A 26,679-nucleotide genomic window follows, 5' to 3' on the forward strand; every position below is an offset into this window, starting at 1 on the left:
TTATAATTTCCTACAGAAGAGCCACAGGGGCATCTTTTGTTACAGTTTTTGGTTTTTGTCCTCAGTTCCAGAAATGGCTTCAGGACAATCATGTTGAAATAGATGTCTTTTGTTATTCATAACAAACTCCTTTCAACCACACCTGAGTTTATGTCAAAGAGGTGATTTTCCCCCAACCCCCAGATCACCCAAGGATGCCCTAGCAACCAGCCATGTGATCAAACGGTTGGAACTGTCAGTCCCACATTCCCCTGACCCCAACCTCAGGGACAGGAGACAGACTGGACACTGAGTTCAATCACAGATGGTCCGTGATTTAATCCATTGTGGCTGTGTCATGAAGCTTCCATAGAACTTAAAAGGGCGGGGTTCAGAAAGCACCTTGGATTGGTGACTCTATCTATGTGCTGGGAGGGTGGTGCACCCCAAAGTCCAAGGGGACAGAAGCTCCTGTGCTTGGGACCCTTCTGGACCCCACCCACCCTATGGGTCTCCTCATCTGACTGATCATTAGTGTCCTTCAATATCCTTTGTAATAAACTGGTAGCCTAGTAAGTTCTGTGAGCCAGTCTAGCAAATTAAATTAACTAAACCTCAGAAGGGGGTCACAGGAACCTCTGAGTTACAGTTGGTCAATCAGAAGCACAGGCGACAGTCGAGTTGTGACTGGGGTCTGAGGTGAGACTGAGCCCTTAACCCATGGGACCCGATGCTCCCTCCAGGTGGACAGTGTCAGAACGGAGATACACTTTAGGACATCCGGCTGGTGCTGCCAGATTGCTTGGTGTGGGAAAACCCCCCATCTGTTTACAGAAGTGTCAGAAGTGAAACACTGGCAGGAGCAGAGATATACAGGAATGTGTTTCTCCTCAGAACCTCCCTCACGACCTAGGACTGAAATGATCGCTACTCTCATGGCTTTAAAACACCATCTATACCTGCCCTGTTTGATGCAGCAGTCACGCTTGACATGACGCTGTTTAAATTCTAATTCAAATTCAAAATTCTGTTTTCCAGTCATTTAAAGCCACATTCCATGAACAGCCCATGTGGCTGGTGGCTACTGTACTGGACGGGACAAATATAGAACATTTCCATCACTTCTGTTCAATCAGGCAGCACTTATCTACTCATGGAAGACTCTTGGGGCGCCTGGGTGGCTCAGTCGGTTAAGCGGCCGACTTCGGCTCAGGTCACGATCTCACGGTCCGTGAGTTCGAGCCCCGCGTCGGGCTCTGGGCTGACCGCTCAGAGCCTGGAGCCTGTTTCAGATTCTGTGTCTCCCTCTCTCTCTGACCCTCCCCTGTTCATGCTCTCTGTCTCAAAAATAAGTAAAATGTTAAAAAAAAAAAATTATTACTCATGGAAGACTCCTGACTCTTCCCAGCTCTGATCTCCCCTCTAAACTCCACATTTGGTATCCAAATGCCTGCCTGACGTTGCAAACTGCATACTTCGTGAACATTTCTGACTTAACATGATTAAAAACAGAACACTTTTTTTGCTTTCCAAATGTTTAATAGTCCTGTCCGGCCTGCTTCACAGACTATAAACAAAGCACCACGCACACATTTTATGTCTTGAAATTTGTACACACTCTGTGATGGTTAATTTTATGTATCAACTTGGCTAGGTCGTGGTACCAGATATTTGGCCAACCATTATTCTAGATGTTTCTGTGACAGTATTTTAAAAATGAGGTTAACATTTAAATCGGCAGATTTTGGGTAAAGCAAATTACCCACCAGAGTGTAGGTGGGCCTCACCCAATCAGTTGAAGGTCTTACTAGAAAAAGACTTCTCTCCCTTTGACAAAGAAGGATTTCTGCTAGGAAACTGCCTTTAGATTCCAACTGTAGCATTCAACTTTCTTACACACACACACACACACACACTATTAGTTCTGTTTCTCTGGGGAACTCTAACACTCTAAAAAAAAAATCATGGTCTAGTCAATTATTATCACCATCAGTGTCATGACCATTCTTTGGGGTTTATTTAAGTCCAAGTGTGGGATAATCAAAACAGAACTTTCCAGCATTTCTATTTGATCCCCATCTCAAAAATGGTCTGTCAGGCTAGACACATGGGGCCATCTTTCTTTCCTCTTGTCCTCCCCCACAACCAATCAGTTACTAAGTCCAGCTGATTCTATATCTAAGACCTATTTCTATATCTTTCTATTTACGATGCTACTGCCCCAGCCACAGCTAGAGGCTGGAGCCAGGGAAGCTGAGTCCTGGCTGAGCTGTTCACTCCCACAGCACGGGGCTTCCCCTGTAGCTCTTCTGAGGTTTCTTTATAGCATTACGTGCTGTAGGTTTACTCACTTGTGGACTGTCTCTCTACTTCAGAGGGCAAAGAACAGGTCCACATTGTTCACTGTTGTCTTTGCTACCGTGCGTGACGCTTGGCAAGAAATACTTGGTGAGACAATGAGTGCAGGGCCCAGAACAGCATCTGCCAAAGCACGCTCTGTGGAATATGGTTTTGTGGGACGTTCTAGGTTAGGATTTGGCAAGCTACCGCCCATGGACCAAATCTGGCCCGCAGCCTGTTTTTGTAAATAAAGTTTTACTGGAACACAGCATACGCCCATGCATTTCGTCTACAGCCGCTCAGGCACTACAGTGGTAGATGAGTAGCTGTGACAGAGACCCGTGGACCCTCCAAGTCTACCACTTGGCCCCTAACAGGAAAGTCTGCCAACTCTTGTTATAGGTAATTATGTTGAAGACAATTCTGTGGATCTCATATACGCAGGGCTTAATAGAGTCACACAGGTGTCTTTAATGAAGGACTTCTTGAAGTCTTCGCTGTGCTAATGAGAGCTGTGAATCTCTGAGAATGTGACATAATATACAGTTTCCCAAGCTTATTTGAGGAGGGACATCCTTTCGGTGGTGCTTTCTGGTTCCTTGGAAAAGACTTTGAAAATGCTGGCCAGGGTCTCGAAATTTCATAAGGGCCTTCTCTTAAAAAATGGGCGACAGGGACTTCTCAGCAGCCACAGTAAACTGGTCCTCACGGCATTTTTCTAGCTAGTGAGGGAAACTGAGAAGTATTTACTGAGGGTGGGATCCTACAGCCTCGTCATACACTCAGTAGTTAGCTAAGCCTGGTGTCAATATCCTAATTTCCTCTTGGGGTCTCATCGGGATGTACCAGTATGACAGGACTCTTCCCCTGGCATGTTCTAGAGGATTAGCAGGGCTGACTGGGCAGGTGACTTACTTTCTCCTGACTGTTCAGCTCCTGATACGGGATGTGGGCAGGCAGGTAGGTATGGAGGAGAGCACAGAAGGCCAAGCCATCACTCCAGCTGCTGCTGAAATTGGTGATATCGATGTTCTGTAGGGGAAAAGCAGCATTAGTCTCCAAACTGTGCAAAGTCAGAGAATACGGATGATACTTTGGGAAGATAGGTATCCGCCTCCGGGTTTGCAGGAAGGCCAGATAAGAAACCACCCAAGACTCCGGAAAGTCTTAATTAATTTGGGGACCGGCAATGGCCTGGTGCCACCCAAATCCATTCAACAGGATGGCATGGAAAAAAACAAGCCTTTAGAGCTCAAAACCCTGGGGAATTAATTTCTGCCTGCCCCGTGGCACATTAAAAGCTCAGAGACGTCTTAGTCTCAAATTAGCCCACCTGATTAGCTGTGTATGCCCCAGCACTTCCCAGATTTATTTGGTCAAGGGGGAATCATCACCATCACCATCACCATCACCATCACCATCACCATCACCATCACCATCATCATGATGCATGACCCCAATTAACAGGTAGAGCGAGACAAAACGAGATCTTAAAAACCTACATGGCTGGTCCGTGGCTTATTCCTGCTAATACCCTCTTCTCCCCACCATGTGAAGGGCTTGTCGGGGGGAGAAAACCCTTCATGCTCAACAGCATCCTTGTTAGAACATCAAATCCCCAAGGATTATGAGGCTACCTGAGGAAACGCCTTCCCCTCTGGAATAGGCTGGAGCCCCAGGAGCTACTTGGTAAACAGTGATTAGAAAACCAGAATCTGACTTTATATGGCTTGGCTCCCGGGCAGGTCCCCTGGGCCCAATAGCCCCGGGCCACGTCCACCTCTTGGACCCTCACACCTGTCACCCACCTGCCTCTTTCTCTCTGACCATGCTCCGTACTAACAGGGTTTTTCTTCCCTGGATTCCCAAAGCTCATCCCAAACGAAATGAAATGCCAGCTTCTCAAGCCCGCTAATTTCCTTAACGCCTTGTTTTATCTAGTGGCTGTTTAAATGTGCTGAAAAGGCCTGGGACAGGGATTCCTGCAAGGAGTGCAGACGTGTATGCTTCCACGGGCTTTGCTGAGTTTTAGGTGTGAGTTCTGAGCACTTCAAATGCAATAAGAAAGAGGACTTGAGCAAGGGTGGGGCTCCTTCTGCCATCTCCCCACAGCTGCTGGAGCCTGGGGGAGACACGGAAGTCCTCTTTCTCCCCCGGAACCCCCCATCCCGGGATGCGGGAAGCCAGCACGGTCAGCAAAGTGGGCAAAGGTGAACGGATGGCCAAGAGGCGGCTCTCTCTGAAGGCGTGGACGGGAACAGCCGGTCCCTCCCTCTGCCCGGACCAAATGCAAATGGGCAGAGGCTCCACTCTGACTGCCCTGGGAGGTTATTCAGGGCGTCTCCACCAGAAGCAACGGCACTTTAATAGGAGAGGAAGGGTGAAGAGGAACGTGGCAGGAAGATAAATTGGAGTAGGGGAGGGAGACTTTATGGAATGCTTCCTGAAGTGTGCGTAAAAGAAGCTTCCAAGAACACACGTGGGCGGACATGTGTAATAAAATATGGTGGAAGAGTTTACCACGTGGTTTCCTGGGGTGGGGGGGGGGAGGGGAGGGGGTTGGAAGCAAATGGCTTTTATCATCTCATCTGAACACTTTATCTAGAGTTTCCCAGTGCCAGTTTGAGCGAGCTCAGCCTTTGGCGACGATGTAGGTCAAATGCCTCATTTTACAGCCAAGACACTGAGGCCCGAGGAGATGGTGTCACACATCACACACAGGATTTACCTGGATGACGGATGCTTCAGCAGGCCAAGTCACACACGCCCCCCGCCCCTCCCCGCCCCATGGCCCTTTCTATCAAACCTCCTCTGGCTTCTAGCCAGAGTCCGGGATGACCCAGGCGGACCTGAGAGCCTCCCCGCAAAGCACGGGCTTTCAGGGATGTCGGATTCTCCAGTCTGCTTTGCAGTGACATTCACCTGGGGGAAGGACAGCTGACTGAGAGCAACACACGACGATAATATCGCCTCTTCATCCCGGTTTTCATGACCCACGCACAACCAAATGTTAAGAGCTGCTGAGCATCGGTGTTACAGAGAAGTCTGAGAATGCCCCGTCCCAGTTTCCAGGCTGAATGTGCAACCGCTGATCGTTTGGATTTTTGGCTTCAGAAAGCCTCTCTGCAGATTCTGGAGCTACTTGATGGGGCTTGGATGCTGCTTCAGAAATGGGAAGCATTGTAATTGTATGTTTTCTCAAAAGAAGAGGACAGACACAGGCGGGGGTCACGACCTGGCCGGCTTACTCCCAGTCTCAGGAGCTCGAACCAGAAGTCGTGCACATGGGGCCCTGGGAAGTGGGAGCAAGGAGCTGGGCCGGGCCAGCCTGGGAAGCCAGGTGTCCCAGCTCTTCTCAACACGGAGTCCCCTTCCTTTCTTTGCCTCGCAGAGGTTGTCTGAGGCCCCGTCTGCAAACCCATCTCTCACGGTAGTGCTCTCTCCGAAAGGCAATGTTGCCATACGACTTCATTTTCTAGGAAAAGAAACTGAGGTCGTAAGAAGTGATGTTTCAGTCAGAAAAAGGCCAACCGTTCCGTGATCAAGATGGGAGTCCCTTAAACAGGAGCCCCCGTACATACAAAGCTCCCAAAATGGGAGTGGGAAGGGCAGTCACCTCGACTGTCCACGATGTGTCTGTTCCTGGGCGTCTGCTCATTTAATTCTCAGAACGGCCGTACGGGGCAAGTAGCAATGTGCCCCACTGCACGGATGAGGAAGCCGAAGCAGAAAGAAGTATCTCTGGGGCCAGAGCCAGGGACAGACTCCAGCTGTGGGTGGTGCCTTGCTGCACTGCCTTCCCTTCTTCACAAGTTTACTCGACACCTAAAGCTTTTAAGATTTGATAAGTCTTTCACTTCCTAAAACGTGAGAACATTTTGTACACTTATCTCTTGTGCCATTTTCTTTGTCGTGATACAAAACGTCATTTCCCTGCATCTGCATGGCCTTCAGAAGCGTCGTGAGAGGCCGAATAGAGCGGAAGGAGCGACGATGCCGTCCTGTCTCACAAAGCCGACACAGTGCCCGGTAGTTTAGTTAACTGGGTGCCATTTAAAAACAGTTTTTGATCTAGAAGTATAAATGAGCAACAGGCTGAGACTAAAACCTGGTGAGATCAAAGCCGGGGTTGAAAAAAGATCCATCTAAATGGCTCCCCAACCTCAGGGGAGCTCAGAGAACCCGGATGTTTCCGGCCGGATGGCAGCTGGCAGGCCTCTCTGGAAATGGGAGATACACTGTAAAGCAGACCCTGGCATTTCAGCAGCAAGAACACTATACAAGAAATAGGAGTAGTGCCCTATCTTTAAAAAGAAACGGAATTATGGAAATTCCAACATCTAGTCAGGTTATCAAATCCAACGTCAAGGTCAGGAAATGCTTCTCTTTCATATAACCCACCCCCACCACGTTTGAGACTCTGAGTTGTTCTGACACTGGCAGGGACGGAAGACAACCAGGTACGACCAGTAGCATTATACTCATTCCAAGAACATGACGATCCGTTAGAACCTTGACCCTTCTTAGGGTAAAGGGGAACGACCTCAATTCCAGTGCCCTGCGTGTCATCTGGAATCGTAATTCTATTTGAACGAGAGAATCCCAAATTCCCAAGTCAACTCGGCTGGCGGAACAATTAAGAACACGTGTGTGTTTATGATGCCTCATATAAGATGATGTAAAGCGCCATACAAATCTCAAGAGTTGCTGTTGCTGCTATCTTTGCTCACTGAGGTGTATTTTGGGGAGCTATGTGACACATTTCAGTGAATGAGGAGCTGGCGGATGGGGTGTGGCACGCTTTGACAGTGTTCACGGTCTTCACATGGAGGGGAGCTAGGCAGGGTGCGTGGGTCCCAGCGAAATGGGCTGAGACACAGAACTGACACAGGAACCAGAGACGGAGGACGAGGCAGTCATGGCAGGAAGGTGCTCATGTGGACAGGACCACGGCACTGGGTGACAGGCAGGAAGACAACAGCTTCTTGGGCATGGCTGGCTGGCCAATCCCAAGAACCCCAGGAGCCAAGCAAGGACTAATTCTAGGTCCTACCCCTAAACAGGGTGAGGGGGGCGGTGAAAAGCCTTAGTTTTGGCTACAGATGATCAGGATTGGCTTGGCCTTGGGGCGGGGGGGCGGGGGTGGCGGGAGGTGATTCTCGCTGAGCTGGTGCTCCATGCCCACAGATGAACCTCTGACTTAGGACAAAAACTCAGGATAATAATACATATACCCCAGGGGGTATATTTCCCAATTGGGAATAATTTCCCAACTGGGATAATCTTCCCAATTATCATTCAGCTGAATTCCTAGGGGTTCATCAAAAGAATAACTAAGAGGAAAAGCAGAAAATGATCAACAAGGCATTCTAAAAATACCAAGGTATACCATCCATTATTTTCCTTGTTGTTTATTCCTGAATAAAATTGACTACGATAACCGGAAGTTAGTAACGGGAAGAGAACATACAGAGGATTCTGGGGGTGCTGGCAAGACTATGTTTCAGGACCTGAATGCTGATTATACGGGTATCTTCATTTCACGAAATTTCATTGCACTGTACTCTTGTACGTTCTATCTCAGTAAGAAAGGGAGGGAAGGAGAAAGACCGACTCTGATCATCTTAAGGGACTGACTTGTGGCTGTTAAAAAGAAGTGAACTTTCTGGATTTTATCTACTATAAGATTTACTGAGGGGGGGAAAAAGCAGAGCAAAAACCCAAAGACATGTACTGATTATTTCCCCAGGGGAAATGGTTAATTACACATTGCAAATTAACTTTCTCTGGGATATAAATACCTTAGAGATATTTCTGAGTAGAAGAGAATTCTGGGGAAAGGAAATCTCAGATAGAGAGATAGGAAGAGATATAGATAGACAGATACAGATATAAAAAGTAACAATCCAAGCATCTCCAAAATAAGTTTCTATGAACGCTCAGAAAAAAGTTTTGTAAGATATACAATTTTGTCCTCGGCACAGCAAAAGTCATTTGAGAAAAGTGAATACCCTGGACAGTATTTACATGGGACTATCCAAGAATATTCCGAAGGCTGAGACCATAGACAAAGTTCTATGCGGAGGCAGCACTCTTAAATTACACAGTGGGACAAAATCCAACAATCTATATCATTTGCTTCTAGAAGGTTCTGTCATTTGCCTTTTGTTGCCCGGCAACCCCAACGTTTGGTGAAAACATCCACCACTGGAGGGGGAAGCTGGGAGCACACAATGAAACCGATCCCACGCTCAACCCCACAGGGGCCACGACAGGACCTCATTCCCACTGCTCCGGCATCTCTTCTGGGGCTTTGTAGATTCCTCCACGAGATTTCTATGAATGGGGTGACTCCGTGGGCACTGAATAGAAAAGTTTAAAAAATTTAAAAAGACAAAAAACCCTGCAAAGCTCCCAGGAAGAAGGCAGAGGCCCGATTAGGAAATGCAGCCTGCTGGAATGTAGGAAGCCGGCAGAGTAGAAGAATCCCGAGTGCGCACCTCCTCACGTGGACACATCAAGGCTGCAACTACACACATAGCGACTCCCTCTGGAAACGGCCTCAAAACCAACAGAACAGCTCTTCCGCAGCTAAAGATGAAAGAAAAAGCCACATCGAGAAGGGTGGGAGGGGCAGAGACATGGTCGGGAACCAACCCCCCCACCCCATGCAGTGACCCACAGTGGAAGGGCTGTCACAGGCATGGAGGTCGGTCCTCTCTGAGGAGTGAGGGGATCAAGCCCCACGTTGGGTATTCCCCCATAAGATGAACTCCCATAAGATCCCGGCTTTGAAAATCAGTGGGACTTAAATCTGGGAGAGCCTGAGGGCTACAGGAAATGGAGACTCTGCTCTTAGGGGGTCAGTGCGCTGTTACCGCTGGATTGCAGACCCAGCACAGAGGCAGCAGTTTTTGAAAAGCACCTGGCTTATAGTGGAAGGGGGTTTACTGATTTTAAAAATGTCTGCCAGAGGAGCAGAGATGTGTAGGAACTTTCTCTGGTAATGGAGGTGTGCTGGCAGGCGCCATTTTTCTTGCCTTCCTTCAGCCTAGCTGGCCCTAGGCTGGGGATAGCCAGCTCTGATACTCCCCATCTACTTTGCTAGCACTGCTTGCCCAGACCTGTGTTGCCCTGCAGACCCACACACCCAACCCACTCACTCTGGCAGGTACCCCTCCAAAGTGGCTCCCGCCCTGCCAACACGTGGTGGGCAGTCCCAGCTGGGACCCATGCCCCTCCTGACTCATGCCCTGGGGCAGAGGGGCAGCCCGCCCGCCCACTAGCAGGCCTGTAACTGTCATGGTGGGGCCTCTTGGCCAGCTGTGCTGGGGGCAGCCCGGTCCACCAGCACGTCCCCAGCAGCTGAGACAGGAGGGCTAATGATCCGGACACAGGATAGTGCCAATTGTCCAAACTGAGCATTTAAAAAAAAAAAAAAAAAAAAAGAATAAAACAAAAGGGGATAAGTGAAGAAATCTCTGGAACAACATTAAGCATACTAATATCTGCATTACAGCGGTCCTAGAAGAAGAAAGAGAAAGGGTCAGACGACTTATTCAAAGACAAAACTTCGAACCTTCCAAGGTTAGCTTCCCTAACCTTGGGAAGGATATGGACATCCAGGTCCTGGAATCACAGAGAGCCCCCAAAACGGTGAATCCAAGGAAGTTCACACCAAGACACGTAATGATGAAAACAGCTAAACTTAAAAAAAAAGAGAATCTTAAGGCAGCAAGAAAAAAAGCAGTTACATATGGGAAAAATGCCGTTCAGTAATTTGAATCAGGCTGGAAGGGAGAGGCAGGACATATTCAAAGTGCCGAAAGGAAAAAACCTATGACCAAGGATTCCCTACTTGCAAAGTTATCGTTCAGAAGCGAGGGAGAGATGGAGTTTCCCAGACAAACAAACAAAAGCTAAGGAGCTCATCACCGCTAAATGAGCCTTACATGAAATGTTACATGGACCTCTTTAAGCAGAAAATAAGGCTATGACTAACTAGAAGTAAGAAAATTATGAAAGTGAAACGTTATCTGTTCAAAACCCGCTGTGCCCCGCCCCAAGCCACACTTTTACAGACAAATTCACAGGAGTCTGCACTTGGCCCTAACTCTGTTTTTCTAGGTCACGGCACCCTCCATTCTCAGAAATTAGACCCCAACTACAAAACAGATTCTTTTCCAGCCTGACCACAACCCACATCCCATACGAGCCCCGGACAGAGCCCCTCGAGACACCTGCTGCTCTACCTGGCCAAGAGTCGACCCCCTCAGCATACCCCCCATGGGTGAAGCTACAACTCTCTCACATTCTTAAAAAAAAATCTTGGGGCACCTGGGTGGCTCAGTTGGTTAAGCGTCCGACTCTTGATTTCAGCTCAGGTCATGATCTCTCGGTCCCCCTGAGTCAGGCTCTGAGCTGACAGTGTGGAGCCTGCTTGGGATTGTCTCTCTCCCCTCTCTCTCTGCCCCTCCCCTCTTTTCAGTCTCTCTCTCTCAATAAATAAACATTAAAAAAAAAAAAAACCCGGGGCACCTGAGTGGCTCAGTCGGTTGAGCGTCTGACTTCAGCTTAGGTCATGATCTCGCAGCGGGTTCGAGCCCCGCTTCGGGCTCTGTGCTGACAGCTCAGAGCCTGAAGCCTGCTTTGGATTATGCCCCTCCCCCACTCATGCTCTCTCTCTCTCTCTCTCTCTCTCTCTCTCAAAAATAAATAAACATTAAAAAAAAACCCAATGGCATTTTTCACAGAACTAGAATAATCTGAAAATTTGTATGGAACCACAAAAGACTCTGGATAGCCAAAGTTATCTTGAGAAGGAAGAACAAAAATGGGGATTATCACAATCCCGGATTTCAAGATATAGTATAAACCTGTAGTGATCAAAACAGTAGGGTACAGGCACATAAACAGACATGGAGATCAATGGAACAGACTAAAGAGCCCGGGAATAATCCCATGCTTATATGGTCAGTCTACAACAAAGAAGGCGAGAATATACAACCGGGAAAAGACAGTCTGTTTAATACACGGTGCTGGGAAAACTGCACAGCTACATGCAAAAGAATGAAACTGGACCACTTTCTTACACCATACACAACAATAAACTCAATAAACTCAAGACTTGAAACCATTGAACTCCTAAAAGAAGATAGGCAATAAGCTCTTCAACATCAGACTTGGCAATATATATATATTTTTTTGCATCTATCTCCTCAGGGAAGGGCAACAAAAGCAAAAATAAACAACGGGACTGCATCAAACTAAAAAGTTTTTGCACTACAGTTTTGCACTTCGCTAAGAAGTGAAGGAATTCATTAACAAAATGAAAAGGCAGCCTACTGACTGGGAGAAGATATTCGCAAATGACATATCTGATAAGAGGTTAATATGCAAAGTATATAAAGAACTTCTATAATTCAACACCAAAACCAACCAACCAAACAAACAAACACCAAGCAATCCAATTAAAAAACGGGCAGAAGACCTGAATGGGTGTTTTTCTAAAGAAGACGTGACACCATGCAGATGGTCCACAGATAGATGAAAAGATGGTCAACATCACTCATCATCAGGGAAATGCAAATCAAAATCACAAGGAGATACCACCTCACACCTGTCAGAATGGCAAACGTTAACAACTCAGGCAACAACAGATGTTGGCGAGGGTGCGGAGAGAGAGGATCTCCTTTGCGCTGCTGGTGGGAATGTAAATTGGTACAGCCACTAAAAAAATAAAGTGTGGAGGTTCCTCAAAAAATTAAGAATGGAAATACCACATGATCCAGTAATTCTACTTCTGGGTATATACCCAAAGAGAATAAAAACCCCAATTTCAAAGTATGTATGTGCTGCTATATTTATTGCATTATTTACAAGAGCCAAGATATAGAAGCAACCCACGTGCCCACTGATCGGTGAATGGATGAAGAAAATGTCACACACACACACATGCACACACGCACACACGCACACTGGAATATCATTCAGCCATAAGAAAGAATGAAGTCTTGCTGTCTGTGACAACAAGAACCTGCAGGGCATGATGCTAAATGAAATAAGTCAGAGTAAGACACACATCATATGACTTCACTTACATGTGGGATATAAAAAAACCAAAATGTAGGAACAAATAAAAACCCAGAAACAGACTCATAAACATAGAGAATAAACTAGTGGTTGGGCAAAATAGGTAAAGAGGATTAATAGGTACAAACTTCCAGTTATAAAATAACAAAGTTAGGGGCGCCTGGGTGGCTCAGTTGGTTAAGCGGCCGACTTTGGCTCAGGTCGTGATCTCGCGGTCCGTGAGTTCCAGCCCTGCGTCGGGCTCTGTGCTGACAGCTCAGAGCCTGGAGCCTGTTTCGGATTCTGTGTCTCCCTCTCTCTGACCGTCCCCCGTTCATGCTCTGTCTCTCTCTGTCTCAAAAATAAATAAAGGCTAAAAAAAATTTCTTAATAAAAAAAAATAACAAAGTTACAGGGATGAAAAGTACAGCCTTGGGAATACAGTCAATAATATTGTAATAATGCTGTACGGTGACAGATGGTAACACGCTTATCGTGGTGAACATTTAGTAACGTATATACATGTTGAATCACTATGTTGTATGTCCGAAACTAATATAATATTGTATGTCAACTATAATTCCGTTAAACATTAAAAAAGAAAATGCAGTCTGTCCACTGCCACAGGAACTAGATGTCTTGGGCACACAGTGACCTAAATATCCTCATTCCTGGGACTTCTCTGAGACTCTTTTTTGATATGTCTTTATTGTCACAGCTGTAGAATCAGACCAAGTTTTTTTTGCGTGGGGGGGAGGGGTGTAACAATTTATGGATCATACAGAACAAAAGTTCATTTCTCACCATGGGTTTTGGGGTTCATTCCTTGCGCTGGGTAGATGTCTACACCCGTCCGGTTCTAGTATCCCTGTTCTGATCTCAGGCTATCTGGTAAACCTCAGCAGAAGGCCCCACACATGGACAGCAGAGCCCACGGTCACAGACACATGGTGACTCACACAGAGAGCACTTGGGACCCTCCTCTGCACAGCTTTTTCCTTTCTGATGCCTCATCCCCTAGAACATTGCTGTTTCAGCTGCCATTAGTGGCTGTCCCCCTCAGCGTGGATCCCACCCTGGCTCCCCATACTGTGACATGGAAACTATTCCCAAGCAGAGGGCTGGTGATCATGGAGGTCACCTCGTGAGTTTCCCTTCTCTCGGACATTAGTTGTCTGGCGATAAGCTCCAGATGGCTAAATTTCAAAGCTAAAATTAAACGTTATTAGAATCTACATAAATAGATTTATACCCTTGGGGGAAAGAAAGCCATGTAAGGCACAAAATGCAAAGAGTATAAAAGAAGGGACTGAGAAAACTGATTATATAAAATTAAGTTTCTGCATAACAAAAATTATAAGCAATATAAATACATATATAGCAAACCACTGATATCTGGAATATATTCTTTTTAATTTTTTTTTTAATGTTTGTTTATTCTTTGAGAGAGATAGACAGCATGAGCAGGGGAAGGGCCGAGAGAGAGGGAGACACAGAATCTGAAGCAGGTTCCAGGCTCCGAGCTGTCAGCACAGAGCCCGGCGCGGGGCTTAAAGTCACGAACTGCAAGATCATGACCTGAGCAGAAGCTGGATGCTTAACTGACTGAGCCACCCAGATGCCCCTGGAATATATTCTTATAATCAATAAGAGAAAACAAGTCAAGGAAAACTTAGCAGAGGAATGTATCGGTAATGCACTGAAGAGGAAATATAGTCAGAAACATCTGAAAAGGTGTTGCCTCACCAGAAAGTAAAAATAGTGAACTGTGTTCACTCATCAAATTGGCAAAAGTTAAAAAGATTTTTAATTCACAGAGTTAATGAAGATGTGGGGAAATGGGTGTTCCCCCATTGGCTGACAGGAATACAGACTGGCACAGGCTTTTGGTGGGGGCAACTGGAAACATTTTTTTTAATAAAAATATGGGGCGCCTGGGTGACTCAGTTAAGCGTCCGACTCTCGGTTTTGGCTCAGGTCATAATCCCGGGGTTGTGGGATCAAGCCCCATGTTGGGCTCCGTGCTGAGCATGGAGCCTGCTTGAGATTCTCTCTCTTCCTCTTTCTCTGCCCTCCCCTGCTCACATTCACTCATTCTCTCTCTCTCCAAAAATAAATAAATCAATAAATGATTTGACCAAGTAATTGCACATGTAGGTATCTATTCTAGAGAAAACAGTCATGCCATCTGCCCAAAGACACACCTACAAAAAATGTTTACTCCAGCATTATTGTTCAGAATGGGGAACTGGAAATATCCCAGTTGTCTATCAATTAAGCTAAGCAAACTTTTTTTGCTTTTGAAACATTGTTATGAAAACCCATCTACAGTGCTCGCTTCAGCGGCCCAGATACTAAAACTGGAACAAGACAGAGAATGTTAGTGTGGCCTCTGCCCCAGGATGACATATAGATTCATGAAGTGTTCTGTATTTACAAACACCCTCCCCCCAAACCAATCTATAACTCAGTTTTCTAATCTGCAGGCATTCCTGTGAAGCTCATGGGAAAATGTCGATGTTCTGAGGGTTTTTTAAAAAATGTTGATTATTGAATGAGAGAGAAAGAGGCAGAGAGAGAGGGGGAGAGAACAAGTGGGGGAGGGACAGAGAGGGAGGGAGACAAAATCTGAAGCAGGCTCCAGGCTCTGAACTGTCCGCGCAGGGCCCGACGCAGGGCTTGAACTCACGAATGTTGAGATCGTGCCCTGAGTGGAAGCTGAATGCTTAACCAACTGAGCCACCCAGAAGCCCCGATGTTCTGGGTTTTGATGGGTCTGCTATATGCGATTTGTTCTAGATACTCGATGTTTCTCACTAGTTATCAGTGTCAAACGTCAATCTACAGGACTGGTCCTACGCTTTCCTCCATGGTCACTGGCACTGAGGTAATCTGGGAGGACAGGGAGTAACAAATGGAGAGAGTCAAAATCCAAAAAAGATTTCAATAGGCCAAATTAAGTGGGGCGACATCTAGCTTAATTCCTCATCTTCTTTTTGTGTTTTCCAATTTTTCTACAGTGACCGTGTATTACTTTTGCAGTTAAGAAAAATAATACGTTATTAAAAATATTAATGACATCACTTATAGACAAAATAGGCCAATGCCAATTCCAAGGTAGTAAGTGAATAATAAGACTGCTAATAACTGTATGTTTCTATGCTGAACGGATCCAGAAGAAATTGTTTTTCCCCTAAGATGTTGGCTGTGTAGATGAAGGAAGGAAGATGCAATTAAGAACTTGTTAGAGGGGTGCCTGGATGACTCAGTCAGTTAAGTATCTGACTTCTGCTCAGGTCATAATCACATAGTTTGTGAGTCCAAGCCCTGCGTCGGGCTCTGAGAGGACAGCTCAGAGCCTGGAGCCTGCTTCGGATGCTGTGTCTCCCTCTCTCTCTTTCTGCCCCTCGCCTGTTCGTGCTCTGTCTCTCTCTCTCAAAAATAAATAAACATTAGGGGCACCTGATTGGCTCAGTCAGTTGAGTGTCTGACTTAGGTTCAGGTCATGATCTCACGGTCCATGTGTTAGAGCCCCGCGTCGGGCTCTGTGCTGACAGCTCGGAGCCTGGAGCCTGCTTCGGAATCTGTGTCTCCCTCTCTCTCTGCCCTTCCCCTGCGCATGCTCTGTCTCTGTCTCAAAAATAAGCAAAACATTTAAAATAAATAATAAGTAAATAAACATTAAAAAAAAAAGAACTTGCTAGAAAGGCAGTGTAGAGACCTTAAGTTTCTTTCTTTATGTGATAGATGAAAAGCAGCTGCAGATTCCCTGAAATCTTCCAACTGAGAGGTGAGGTCTAATTCTTCTCCTCTTGAATCTTAATAATTTGCTTGAATGCAGAGGAAGTGCAAGGTGGGATCTGCAAGGCTAGGACACAAGAAGCCTTGAAGTTTTTCTGAGGACTCTCAGAACACTCTCTCCAGGAGTCCGGACGCTCCTGTAGTGGGTAGAAGCCCAGGCTAAGGGCAGAGGCCCTAGACATGCTGCAGCAGGGAGGGGTCAGGCCTAAACTGCAGACACAGGAACAACATGAACACTGTTGTATTTTCATCCACCAAATTTGGGGGACAGTTACATAGCTGTAGATAACTCAGGACATCTGACGTTCGTTACTTCTTTTAAAACTGTTGCAAAGGGCAGAATGGAAGCCAACCTTCCGTTCCTCAAGCAAGTAACTTTGGGGGTTCCTTGGAACTCCTTTGCTCTTCTGATCCTGTTCATATTATTGCTTTAATCACTTACTCTCTTTTAGATGGCTAATCATCTCCCAAATCAAGGGTGAAAGCTTTTGCTTGCCTTTAAGATTTAAAAAATGTGACCCCACTCCAGGTAGTCAACTAAATATCTTTTATACTTTTTTTTTTAAGTTTATTTATTTTTGACAGACACAGAGAGAGAGAGAGAGAGAGAGAGAGAGAGAGCGAGAGCTAGGGAGGGCAGAGAGAGAGGGAGACACAGAATCTGAAGCAGGCTCCAGGCTCTGAGCTGTCAGCACAGAGCCCGACGCGGGGCTTGAACTCACGGATCGTGAGATCATGACCTGGGCTGAAGTCGGATGCTTAACTGACTGAGCCACCCAGGTGCCTCTCTTTTATACTCTTAAACATGGGTCTGTTCCACATTCAGGTCTGTTTCCACTGTTTGTGTTATCTGTTCTGGAATACCTATGATGGCTGAAAATGGGTTATGAAGCAGGGACCACTTCTAATCAGGTTGGGCAACCATGCCTTCATCATTACTCTCTCAAAACTTTCTTGGCTGTTCTTACTCGTTCATTCTTCTGGGTGAGTTTTTAGTTATTTTACATTCAAGAATAAAGAAATGCTGTGGGATTTTACTTGGAACTGAATTACATTTAGAGGAACAGTTTACTTTTTTAAATGATTCTTCCCCCTCTTTATTCCTGTGGAAGGAATTGAGGGTTTGAGACTTGGAAAAGAGTAGATCAAAACCGCAAGTCTAGGAAGGACTGCACTTCGCTTTACGGGGTGAGGATCAAATGAGTAAGTTACAAGGGACAATGTCAGCAGAAACATCCTCTGCCGAGTCCTCAGAGAACGATGCGTAGGTAGATACCACACAACCTCTCTCTGGAGGCAGAATCAAAAGGATGTTGAGATCAGAAGAGTGGCTGGAGCTACAGCTTTCTTACTTCCTGCTTTGCTTCCTCCTTCTTCATTTAAGCAAACACCCCATGACGTTTCCTTCTTGAGGTTCTCTGCCCTGGGCCTGGTGACACTTGGTTGAGTTTCACTGCAAGTGTCCTGCCAGCCATCTCGTTGGGTCCATGCCCGTGCCAACACTCCATTCCTGGTCCACCCAGCGGCTCAACCAGCAGGGCTGGCGTCCCACAGCCAACGCGGTCAAAGGAAGATGAAATACACTGGCTCAGCATGGGAACTTGGGTTCTTGCACAACTTCTGTGAGCAGATCTTCTCTCGACCCCTCAGCTTGCTTCCCAAGCGATTCTCTGCCGTGTTCTATTCCCCAGGCCCAGACCATGTTCCAGATCTTGGGAGAAACACCTTTCTAGAGTTTTCTTCCCCTCCTTTCCTCTCTTGCCTTTCGGTTGAGTCGATTACCTCATCTTAATTAACGTCACGTGTCCTTTTAGCTTACTCTTTCTGAAAAAGGTGGTAATTGTGGCGCTGCTGGTTCCGTTCATCCTAGAATGGCCCAATGACCCACTTTTCAGGCTCAGTATTCTGTTAGCACTCGAAAGCCCATCCTTCTCCCACCTGAGAGCTTATCTAGCTTATTTCGCCAAGGAAATGGTAGAAGACCTTCTTATGAACCACCTGCATTCATGGGTCAACTCTTAAGGTGCTCTTAAGTGTGTAAGTACAGCCAGCAAATGTCCGTCGAGCCCCGCTATGTGTAAGCGCTGAGAGACAGACAAACATAATGAGGCGTGGTCCCTGGTCCCGAATGGTTCACCACAGTCAGTGGAGCAGGCAGGGCGAGGCAAGCGGTGAGTCTGGGCTGCGGAGGAGGCCTGATGTGGTCTGGGCTGCCGAGAGTGAACAGGTCATACACAGGACTCCCACGGAGTTCTGAGAACACAGGAGACACAGGTCTGTTTTGTTTTCTGTTTTTTTGAGCTGATACTCAGACTGAATGAGCCCTGGCAAACCAACACGTGCATGACTCAAAAGAACAAATCCAAACGCTGACTGGCTCCTAGGCCTGGCTCTCTCTCTGTCACAAAAGCAGCTATGTGACTGTGACTTTAGACAAATGACTTTCTCGCTTCTAGTTTCCTCATCTTTCCAGCGAACTGGTTAGATCCTAACAGTGGTTGTGAAATGATCATCAGCTGTGGGACCTGCTCTTCTAGCTAAAGCTTTCTATGGAAGGTTTTTATAAAGGTAGAGAGTGAACGCTGTAAGACTAAACAATTTCTTACCAGCTCCTTTTGTGTCCTTCTGTGAATATCCTATCTTGCACTGTCCAATACAATAGCCACTAGTCACATGTGGCTAAATTGGTTAAAACTGAATAAAGTTTTTTTTTTAAAAAAATGTTTATTTGTGAGAGAGAGAGAGAGAGAGAGAGAAGGGAGAGGGAGAGAGAGGGAGAGCGAGCATGCCGGAGAGGCAGAGAGAGGCAGACAGAGGATCCACTGTCTCTGCACTGACAGCAGAGAGCCCGACGCGGGGCTCAAACTCACAAACTGCCAGATCATGACCTGAGCCGACGACCTGACGACCTGAGCCGAGCGTAACTGACTGAGCCACCCAGGTGCCCCAAAATGGAATAACACTTAAAATTCAGTGTCTCAGTCACATTAGCCACCTTTCAATTGCTCAAGATCCACAAGTGGCTGGCCAGTGACTACCGTATTGGACGGTGCAGGTCTAGAACCTTCTCACCGTCACAGAAAGTTCTATCAGACAGCACTGGGCTGCACTTACACAAACGTGTATATGTATTTCCCCCTTTTTATGCAAAGGGTAGCATGTGACGCACACCATTCTGTACCCACTTACTAAAGTCTGTAGACAGAGGCCCTTTCACGACACGTGTAGAAACAGTTACAGTGCAGAGACGGAGAGATCGGATTCTGAAGCCCGGAGCCCCGTCACTGAGGAGCTGTGTGACCGTGCGCGATTACTTAAGCTCTCTGTGTTTCAGTTTCTGTATCCTTAAAGTGGATGTGGAAAAGGAATACCTTACAGGATTCTAGTCAAGGTTAAATACACAAACAACACGGAAAGCACCTATAAAAATGTCTGCTTCACGGTAACTATTTAGTAAAGAGCTCGCTTTTCATCACTATTGACTATCCCTTATGGGTCTGTCATATGGATGGATACGACAGTCTGTTTTAAATTGTTTCTGGTCTTTTGTTATTATTCTGCACAGACGTGGAATAAATTATGACGGATTCTGCCCAATCGCTCTGAGAGAGATCCTTCCACTTTATGCTTCCTGCACCTCACAACGTGTGAGTGACTACGTCCCTATACATTCATCAGAGTCCACAAAGTTCCGGAGAACAACATGATTTTGTCCACACTCTGATGCCCTAGCACTCCAAACAGAGTATTTTTAGTAAGGAAGAACTTTTTTTTTTTTTTTTTTAAAAGGGAAACAGCACTTCTGTATTTTTGGATGTGCTTACGAAGAAAATATTATGTAATAACTAAACGATTTGTTCTAAGGAATTCTGTTCCACGATCAAGTTTAATTTATACTAGACAATCTTCACCCCTTATTCCCAGAAAGACTGAATTCAGCCCCAAACATCATAAGCTTCTGTGGCTAGACTATTTCTTTTTCCCAGCTGAACATTTCATAAATAAGAGAACGGAAAAAATACTCAGTGCAGATTCACTTGGGACTGTTATTATCTAAATAGACTGCCATGCTGTCCTGGGGGATCGAGAGTTGGAACAGCGGCAAACAGCAAGGCCTCGTCTCTCTTAATGATGGCAAGATAATGGCTTTTGGTGTTGGATGGTGCTGGGCTATAACAACAGCTGCTGGCATGTTTGATCTGCAGAGGCCCTGGGGCAGGACAAACGATCCACAGGGAGGAGAAGGGACAAAGGCACTTTAAATCAACCTCAATCCACAGCAGGAGGAAACTTTTTTTTTTTTTTAATGTTTATTCATTTTTGAGAGAGAGAGAGAAACAGACAGGGCTGAGTGGAGGAGAGGCAGAGAGCTGGGGAGACACAGAATCCGGAGCTCCAGGCTCCTAGCTGTCAGCACAGAGCCTAACAAGGGGCTCGAACCCACAAACCACAAGATCATGACCCGAGCCCAAATCAGACGGATGCTCAACTCACCGAGCCACCCAGGCGCTCCTAGAGGAAACATTCTTACAACATTTTATTTTGAAAATCACGTTTTTACTTTTACTTTCTGAAGCCGGCAGGACATCCAACATTTCTATTCGAATTAAAAAAAATGTGCGAGCTGGCAATGTTTGACTGCAGATGTTTCCTTCAAAGGATCCTATACAACCAGAAGGCTCAGCTAACTCCTGTCAAGAGCGCTTCACTGGAGTGTAATGCTGTCTCTGAAAGCCCACCTCATTCTCTCCTGTATCTCACAGGAATTCAGCAGGTTGGAGCTGGCAGGATGTGGGTCTCTCGGCCTGCAGGGTGGCCGAGCTGAGCCCTACGCTTGGGTTTTTGGGCTTCCGGGTGCACCCTGCAGCCAGGCCTCTGAGCAGTGGCCACTCCCCTCACGGGCATGTGGGTCTCTGCTCTCCCTCCCGACCCACACCCACCCAGCCTCCACTCCAACCATCCCCCAACCCCCCTACCCTCCGTCTCTAGTCCTTCAACTCGGACCTTTTTGACTTACAGAGCTCGGCAGCCCAAACCCCTGGTGACCAAAACACTCTTTCCTTTTCCTCAGTGACACAGAGGATTTAAACTCCCGGTTTCTGGTATGGGGGATGGGGTGGACGACATTCCAGACGTCTGAGAAAAGGGAGGGAAAACAAAACAGCTAAATATTCACGTTGATTCAGGCTGATCCTGGGGCACCTGGGTGTCTCAGTCAGTTAAGCATCCAACCCTTGGTGTCGGCTCAGGTCATGATCTCATGGTTCATGAGTTCGAGCCCTGCATTGGGCTCTGGGCTGACAATGCAGAGCCTGCTTGGGATATTCTCTCTCTCTCTCTCTCTCTCTCTCTCTCTCTCTCTCTCTCTCATTCTCTCTGCCCCTGCTCTTTCTCTCACAAATAAATACACTGTAAAAATAAAAATAAAAATACACATATAAAAAAAAGAAAAGGCCAATCCTCCCACACACATGGGTCTCATTCAGTCAGCTGCAGGGCCATTAAAGGGTGGTAAGAGTCTCCCAGAGCTGTGATTCTGGGAGACGGATGTACCCCTGCTGTGAGTTCACCCACGAGGAAGATGGATGGATGCAAACGCAGGATGAATGACCTAGGTTACAACACGGATGAACCTCGAGGGCATTATGTAAGGTGAAATATTAATTTCAGACCCAGAAGAACAGAGGCTGGATGACTGCGCGCCTGTGAGGTACCGCTCGTGGGCAAACGCACGGAGACAGAAAGTAGAACAGAGCTTACCAGGGGCTGGGGGGCGGGGAATTCGTATTTAATTGTGCAGGGATTCAGCTGGGGAAGATGAACAAGTTCTGTGGATGGACGGTGACAATGGCTGCATGACAATGTCCAACGCGCCACGGCCACTTAAAAATGGTTAAAATGGCAAATTTCCTGTGATGCGTATTTTACCCCAAAAAGAGGTCAAGGATGACAGGAATGACAAAAGAACAGAGGGGACAGATTGCTCACTGCCCATCTTCCCACAAACACCAATAAAAGCAGCTAAGTGGATTCCATTGGACAACAGTGAATCTTCCCCCTGTAATTAAAGAGTATTTTCAGAACTATCCTGTTCTACTTAGCGAATTGCTAGGTAACGAGCCCAGTGTGAGTGAAAAGTTCCCAGGTATTCCTTCAAATCCCTGTTTGGTGGTTCTGCTTGGCTGTGCTGTGGCCATCATTGCGTCCCAGGGAACCCCAGTGCTGTGGGAGAGGGGGCTCTGCCCATCTTGCAGAAGCCTCACGGCCCAAACTGGTGCTTATGTGACAGGAAATCTGACACTGTCAGGTGGGCTCTCTCCTTACCCCAGCTTTCTAAAAAAAAATTTTTTTAATGTTTGTTTATTTTTGACAGAGAGAGACAGACAGAGCATGGGCGGGGGGAGGGGCAGAGAGAGAGAGGGAGACACAGAATCGGAAGCAGGCTCCAGGCTCCGAGCTGTCAGCACAGAGCCCGACGTGGGGCTTGAACTCATGAACTGTGAGATCATGACTTGAGCCCAAGTCAGACACTCACCCAACTGAGCCACCCAAGCGCCCCTTAGCTTTAATTTTCACATGATTACCAGAATAAGCTACTCAGATTCTCAGGCCTTTTTCCACCTTTTCGACCTGCACACCTTAGGACACACGTGGCTAGGTGACTGGAAATCGGGAGAAAGAAATCCAGTAGGAAAAGTATACTGAAAACGTAAGGTAACAAGAATAAGAATAAATACATACTAGTAAGCCACAAGAAAAGGAGAATGGGCTAAATGTCTCTATTAGAGGAATTTTCAAATTACGTATAAAGCTACACTAAGAAATACACTTAAAGCACGTGGATAAGAAAGATCGACAACAAAGGAATTACAAGACGCCAGGCAAATAAAAACTGAGCAGAAACGGGAACAGTATATGATTACCATAAACTGAAAACCTTTAGGTCAGAAGGTTTAACTGAAATAAAAGATAAACAGATTAAGAAGATACAAGAGTAAAAAAAAAAAAAAAAAAAAAAGATACAAGAGTGATGAACCCTTAGTCTGGTATCCAAGTATCTAATGTAAGAGCTCTTAGAAGTCAAAGATTTTGACTTCTTATAATCGGAGTAAGAGCACAGCTCATTTAGAATTCAACAAATCAGTGCTGGACAGTGAAGGATACTCTCCAGTGCCCACAGCTCCAGCCCATTTATAAGGTCCCCCTCAGATCAAGTAGGGAGACTACATTTATTGGTGCGACGAAAAGGGAAAGAGCATTCAGTCCCAGGGAAAAACCTAGGCCTCCACTTTTGGGGAACATGAGACTTGCAACTTCTTTTTAAAAATTTTCTTTTAATGTTTATTTGGTTTTTGAGAAAGAGTGCAAGTGGGGGAGAAGCAGAGAGAGAGAGGGAGACACACAATCCCACCAGGTCCAGGCTCTCAGATGATGCGGAGCTCAAACCCACGAGCCTAGAGATGATGACCTGAGCTGAAGTCGGGACACTGAACTGACTGAGCCACCCAAGCGCCCCTAGACTTGCAACTTCTAAACGAGAGGTTTCCCCAACTTGGACCCAACAAAATTTCAGAACACCCTGGGTTCTCATTTGTCAGAAGGAATGTCAGAGTCTTGTGTGGATCTGTCCTATACTCCAGAGTATATTCCAGTTCCTTCTGGCTGAAAATTGTCACCAACCCTACTGGAGAAGGCAGAAAAATACCCACTGCATTTTTTGGCCATGTACACGGTTTTAGTGCTCACTGACATCTTAACAAAAAACCAGATCTGATTAACATAAAACTTCATTTATAGTTAAGCCAGGCAACAACAAGCCAAAAGTCCCTTTATCAGTAACAGAATATAAAAAATATGAGTGACCATAATTAAGCAGCAATTTATCCCATATATGCCATATTATACACCACATTCCACAACTAAGTTGGAATTTTGGCCCCAGGAATATAGGAATGTTTCCGCCACTAGGAAATCTGTTACATAATATAATATTTATGTTAATTATATAAGTGGATTAAAAGAGAAAACACCTTATGTATTGCTCAACAAATGCCAAAAAGGGATTTGATACAACTCTTACCTATTTCTGGATTAAAAAAAAAAAAATCTCTGGGGCACGTGGGTGGCTCAGTCGGTTAGGCATCCAACTTCAGCTCAGGTCATGATCTCACGACCCATGAGTTCAAGTCCCCATTGGCCCCCATCGGGCTCTGTGCTGACAGCTCAGAGCCTGGAGCCTACTTCTGATTCTCCCATTCTCTCTGCCCCTCCTCCACTCATGCTCTGTCTCCCTCACTCTTAAAAATGAATAAATGTTAAAAAAACTAAGTAAAAAAAAAAAAAAAAAACTCAGGAAACTCACAACAGAACTAAGCTTCTTTTAGCTGAGAGAGTATTTATTAGGTAACAATGCAAAAATATATTTAAAGGTGCAATACTACTGTGAATGGAAAATAAGACAAGAATATCCAACATCTTAATTTTAAAAAATTTAAAAAAAAAGGGGGGGGGGTGCCTTGGTGGCTTAGTCGGTTAAGCATCCAACTTTGGCTCAGGTCATAATCTTACCTTTCGTGAGTTGGAGCCCTGAGTCGGGCTCTGTGCTGACAGCTCAGAGCCTGGAGCCTGCTTCAGATTCTGTGTCTCCCTCTTTCTCTGACCTTCCCCTGCTCGCACGCTCTCTCTCTCAACGATAAATAAACATTAAAAAAATTTAAAAAAATAAAAGAATTTGCAACAATGTGGATGGAACTGGAGGGTATTATGCTAAGCTAAAGAAGTCAGAGAAAGACAGATACCATATAATTTCACTCATATGTGGAATTTGAGAAATTCAACAGATGAACATAAGGGGAGAGAAGGAAAAATAAGATAAAAACAGAGAGGGAGGCAAACTATGAGAGACACTTAAATACAGAGAACAAACTGAGGGCTGCTGGAGGGGATGTGGGTTAAATGGGGAGGGGTTAATTGGGTGAGCGAATTCAGAAGGGCACTTTTCGGGCACTTTTCGGGATGAGCACAGGGTGTCATACGTAAGAGATGAATCACAGGGATCTATTCCTGAAGGCAAGACTACACTGTATGTTAACTAACTTGAATTTAAATAAAAAAATAAAAAAGATGCTAAGCCAAATGGCCATCCACTTAGAAAAAAAGTTACAGTGCTACCTAGTAAAACAAACACAAGCTTCAAAAGAAAAAAGATTTAAATGTTTAAAAACGATGATCTGGAGTTCCCTGTGACAGATAAAGGTTAATATTTTAATGTATAAAGAGCTCTGAGGGGCGCCTGGGTGGCTCGGTCAGTTAAGCATCCGACTTCAGCTCAGATCATGATCTCGGGGTTCGTGAGTTTGAGCCCGGGGTTCACCTCTGTCAGTGTAGAGCCCGGTTTGGATCCTCGATCCCCCTCTCTCTGCCCCTCCCTCTCTCTCTCTCAAAAATGAGTAAACATTTTCTAAAAAATGGTTAATTAAGATGGTAAATCTTATGTGTATTTTACACAGTTAAAGGTTTTAACAGTTGAAATGATGCAAAAAAAATACAATGCACAAATGAAACATTTGAGAGATTTTAGGACATTATATTAAGAAGTCCCCCAGTAACCTGTGAAACAAAGAGCTGGAAGAAAGGTGAAAAGAGATATGATAACTAGGAGACCAGGCTAGGAGGAATACCAGGAGAAGAAAGCAGAAAAGGAAGAAAATTACCACAAAAAATAATTCAGGAGAATAAGAACATGAATTATCTTACTGAAAGGGTACAAGGAGTACTCAGCATGGTGGAAAAAAAGAAAGACCCACATCGAGGCATATCACCCTAAAATGTTTGAAAGCTGAGGACAACCAGAAGTTCTACAAGCTTCTGGAGTTCATGGATCACTTTGTTCATAGATCCTGTTTCTGACTTCCTGTAGTTCTTGACCGTGGTCCCCCGTGAGCATCCTGAGCACATTTAAGACCGTTCGTTTTAAGTCTTCATCCGGGAGGTCCAGTGTCTGGGCCTCCTCAGGGACAGTTCCCACTTTTTTTTTCCCTTATGAGTGGGCCAAAACTTTGTTTCTCGGCATACCTGTAACTTCTTTGTTGAAAACTGGCATTTTGGGTATTCCAATGGGACGACTCTAGAAGCCAGTTTCCCTTCCCTCCACAGGGTTTACTGTTAGTCTGCGCTGGTGTTTGTTTGGTGACTCTTCTGAACTAATTTTGGAAAGTCTGGGTTCTTTGTCAAGGGTGGCCACCGAAGTCTCTGCTTTGCTAGTTTAGTGACTGGCTAACGATGCGACAGATTTCATTCCTGGCCTGGGAGAAAACCTCTCGCAGCCTTTGCAGCCTGGCTCGGTGACGGACACTCTTTCAGAGGCTCACAACTCTGCCTTTGCCTTCCCTTCCTGTTTGCGTGGAGCCTGGGGTCGGAGCTTTGGGACTCGTCGGGTCTTTTCTGGGTCCTTCTAGATTCTGGGGAATGCGTGAGTACTTTTCACTG

The 26,679-nt window shown here is 45.8% G+C and overlaps 1 protein-coding gene and 1 non-coding gene across 13 annotated transcripts in view; one reads left to right on the forward strand and one right to left on the reverse strand.

Moving 5' to 3' along the window:
* Positions 1-26,679, reverse strand: part of SPECC1 (sperm antigen with calponin homology and coiled-coil domains 1) — a 287,227-nt gene that overhangs the window by 16,005 nt on the left and 244,543 nt on the right. For 9 of the 12 annotated variants that reach the window (XM_058704631.1, XM_058704632.1, XM_058704625.1 and 6 more), the window contains one exon: positions 3,235-3,351. In XM_058704631.1, coding sequence (XP_058560614.1) covers positions 3,235-3,351 — 117 coding nt within the window. Of the gene's footprint in view, positions 1-3,234; positions 3,352-17,346; positions 18,445-26,679 lie in introns of those variants that run through there. The other 3 variants (XM_058704635.1, XM_058704633.1, XM_058704636.1) reach the window with 3 other exon arrangements.
* On the forward strand, positions 14,721-14,827 carry LOC131498607 (U6 spliceosomal RNA). Its single transcript, XR_009255495.1, has one exon. It is a non-coding gene; the product is annotated as a U6 spliceosomal RNA (small nuclear RNA).

This window comes from Neofelis nebulosa, chromosome 16, assembly GCF_028018385.1.
Source record: "Neofelis nebulosa isolate mNeoNeb1 chromosome 16, mNeoNeb1.pri, whole genome shotgun sequence".
Taxonomy (NCBI): Eukaryota; Metazoa; Chordata; class Mammalia; order Carnivora; family Felidae; genus Neofelis; species Neofelis nebulosa.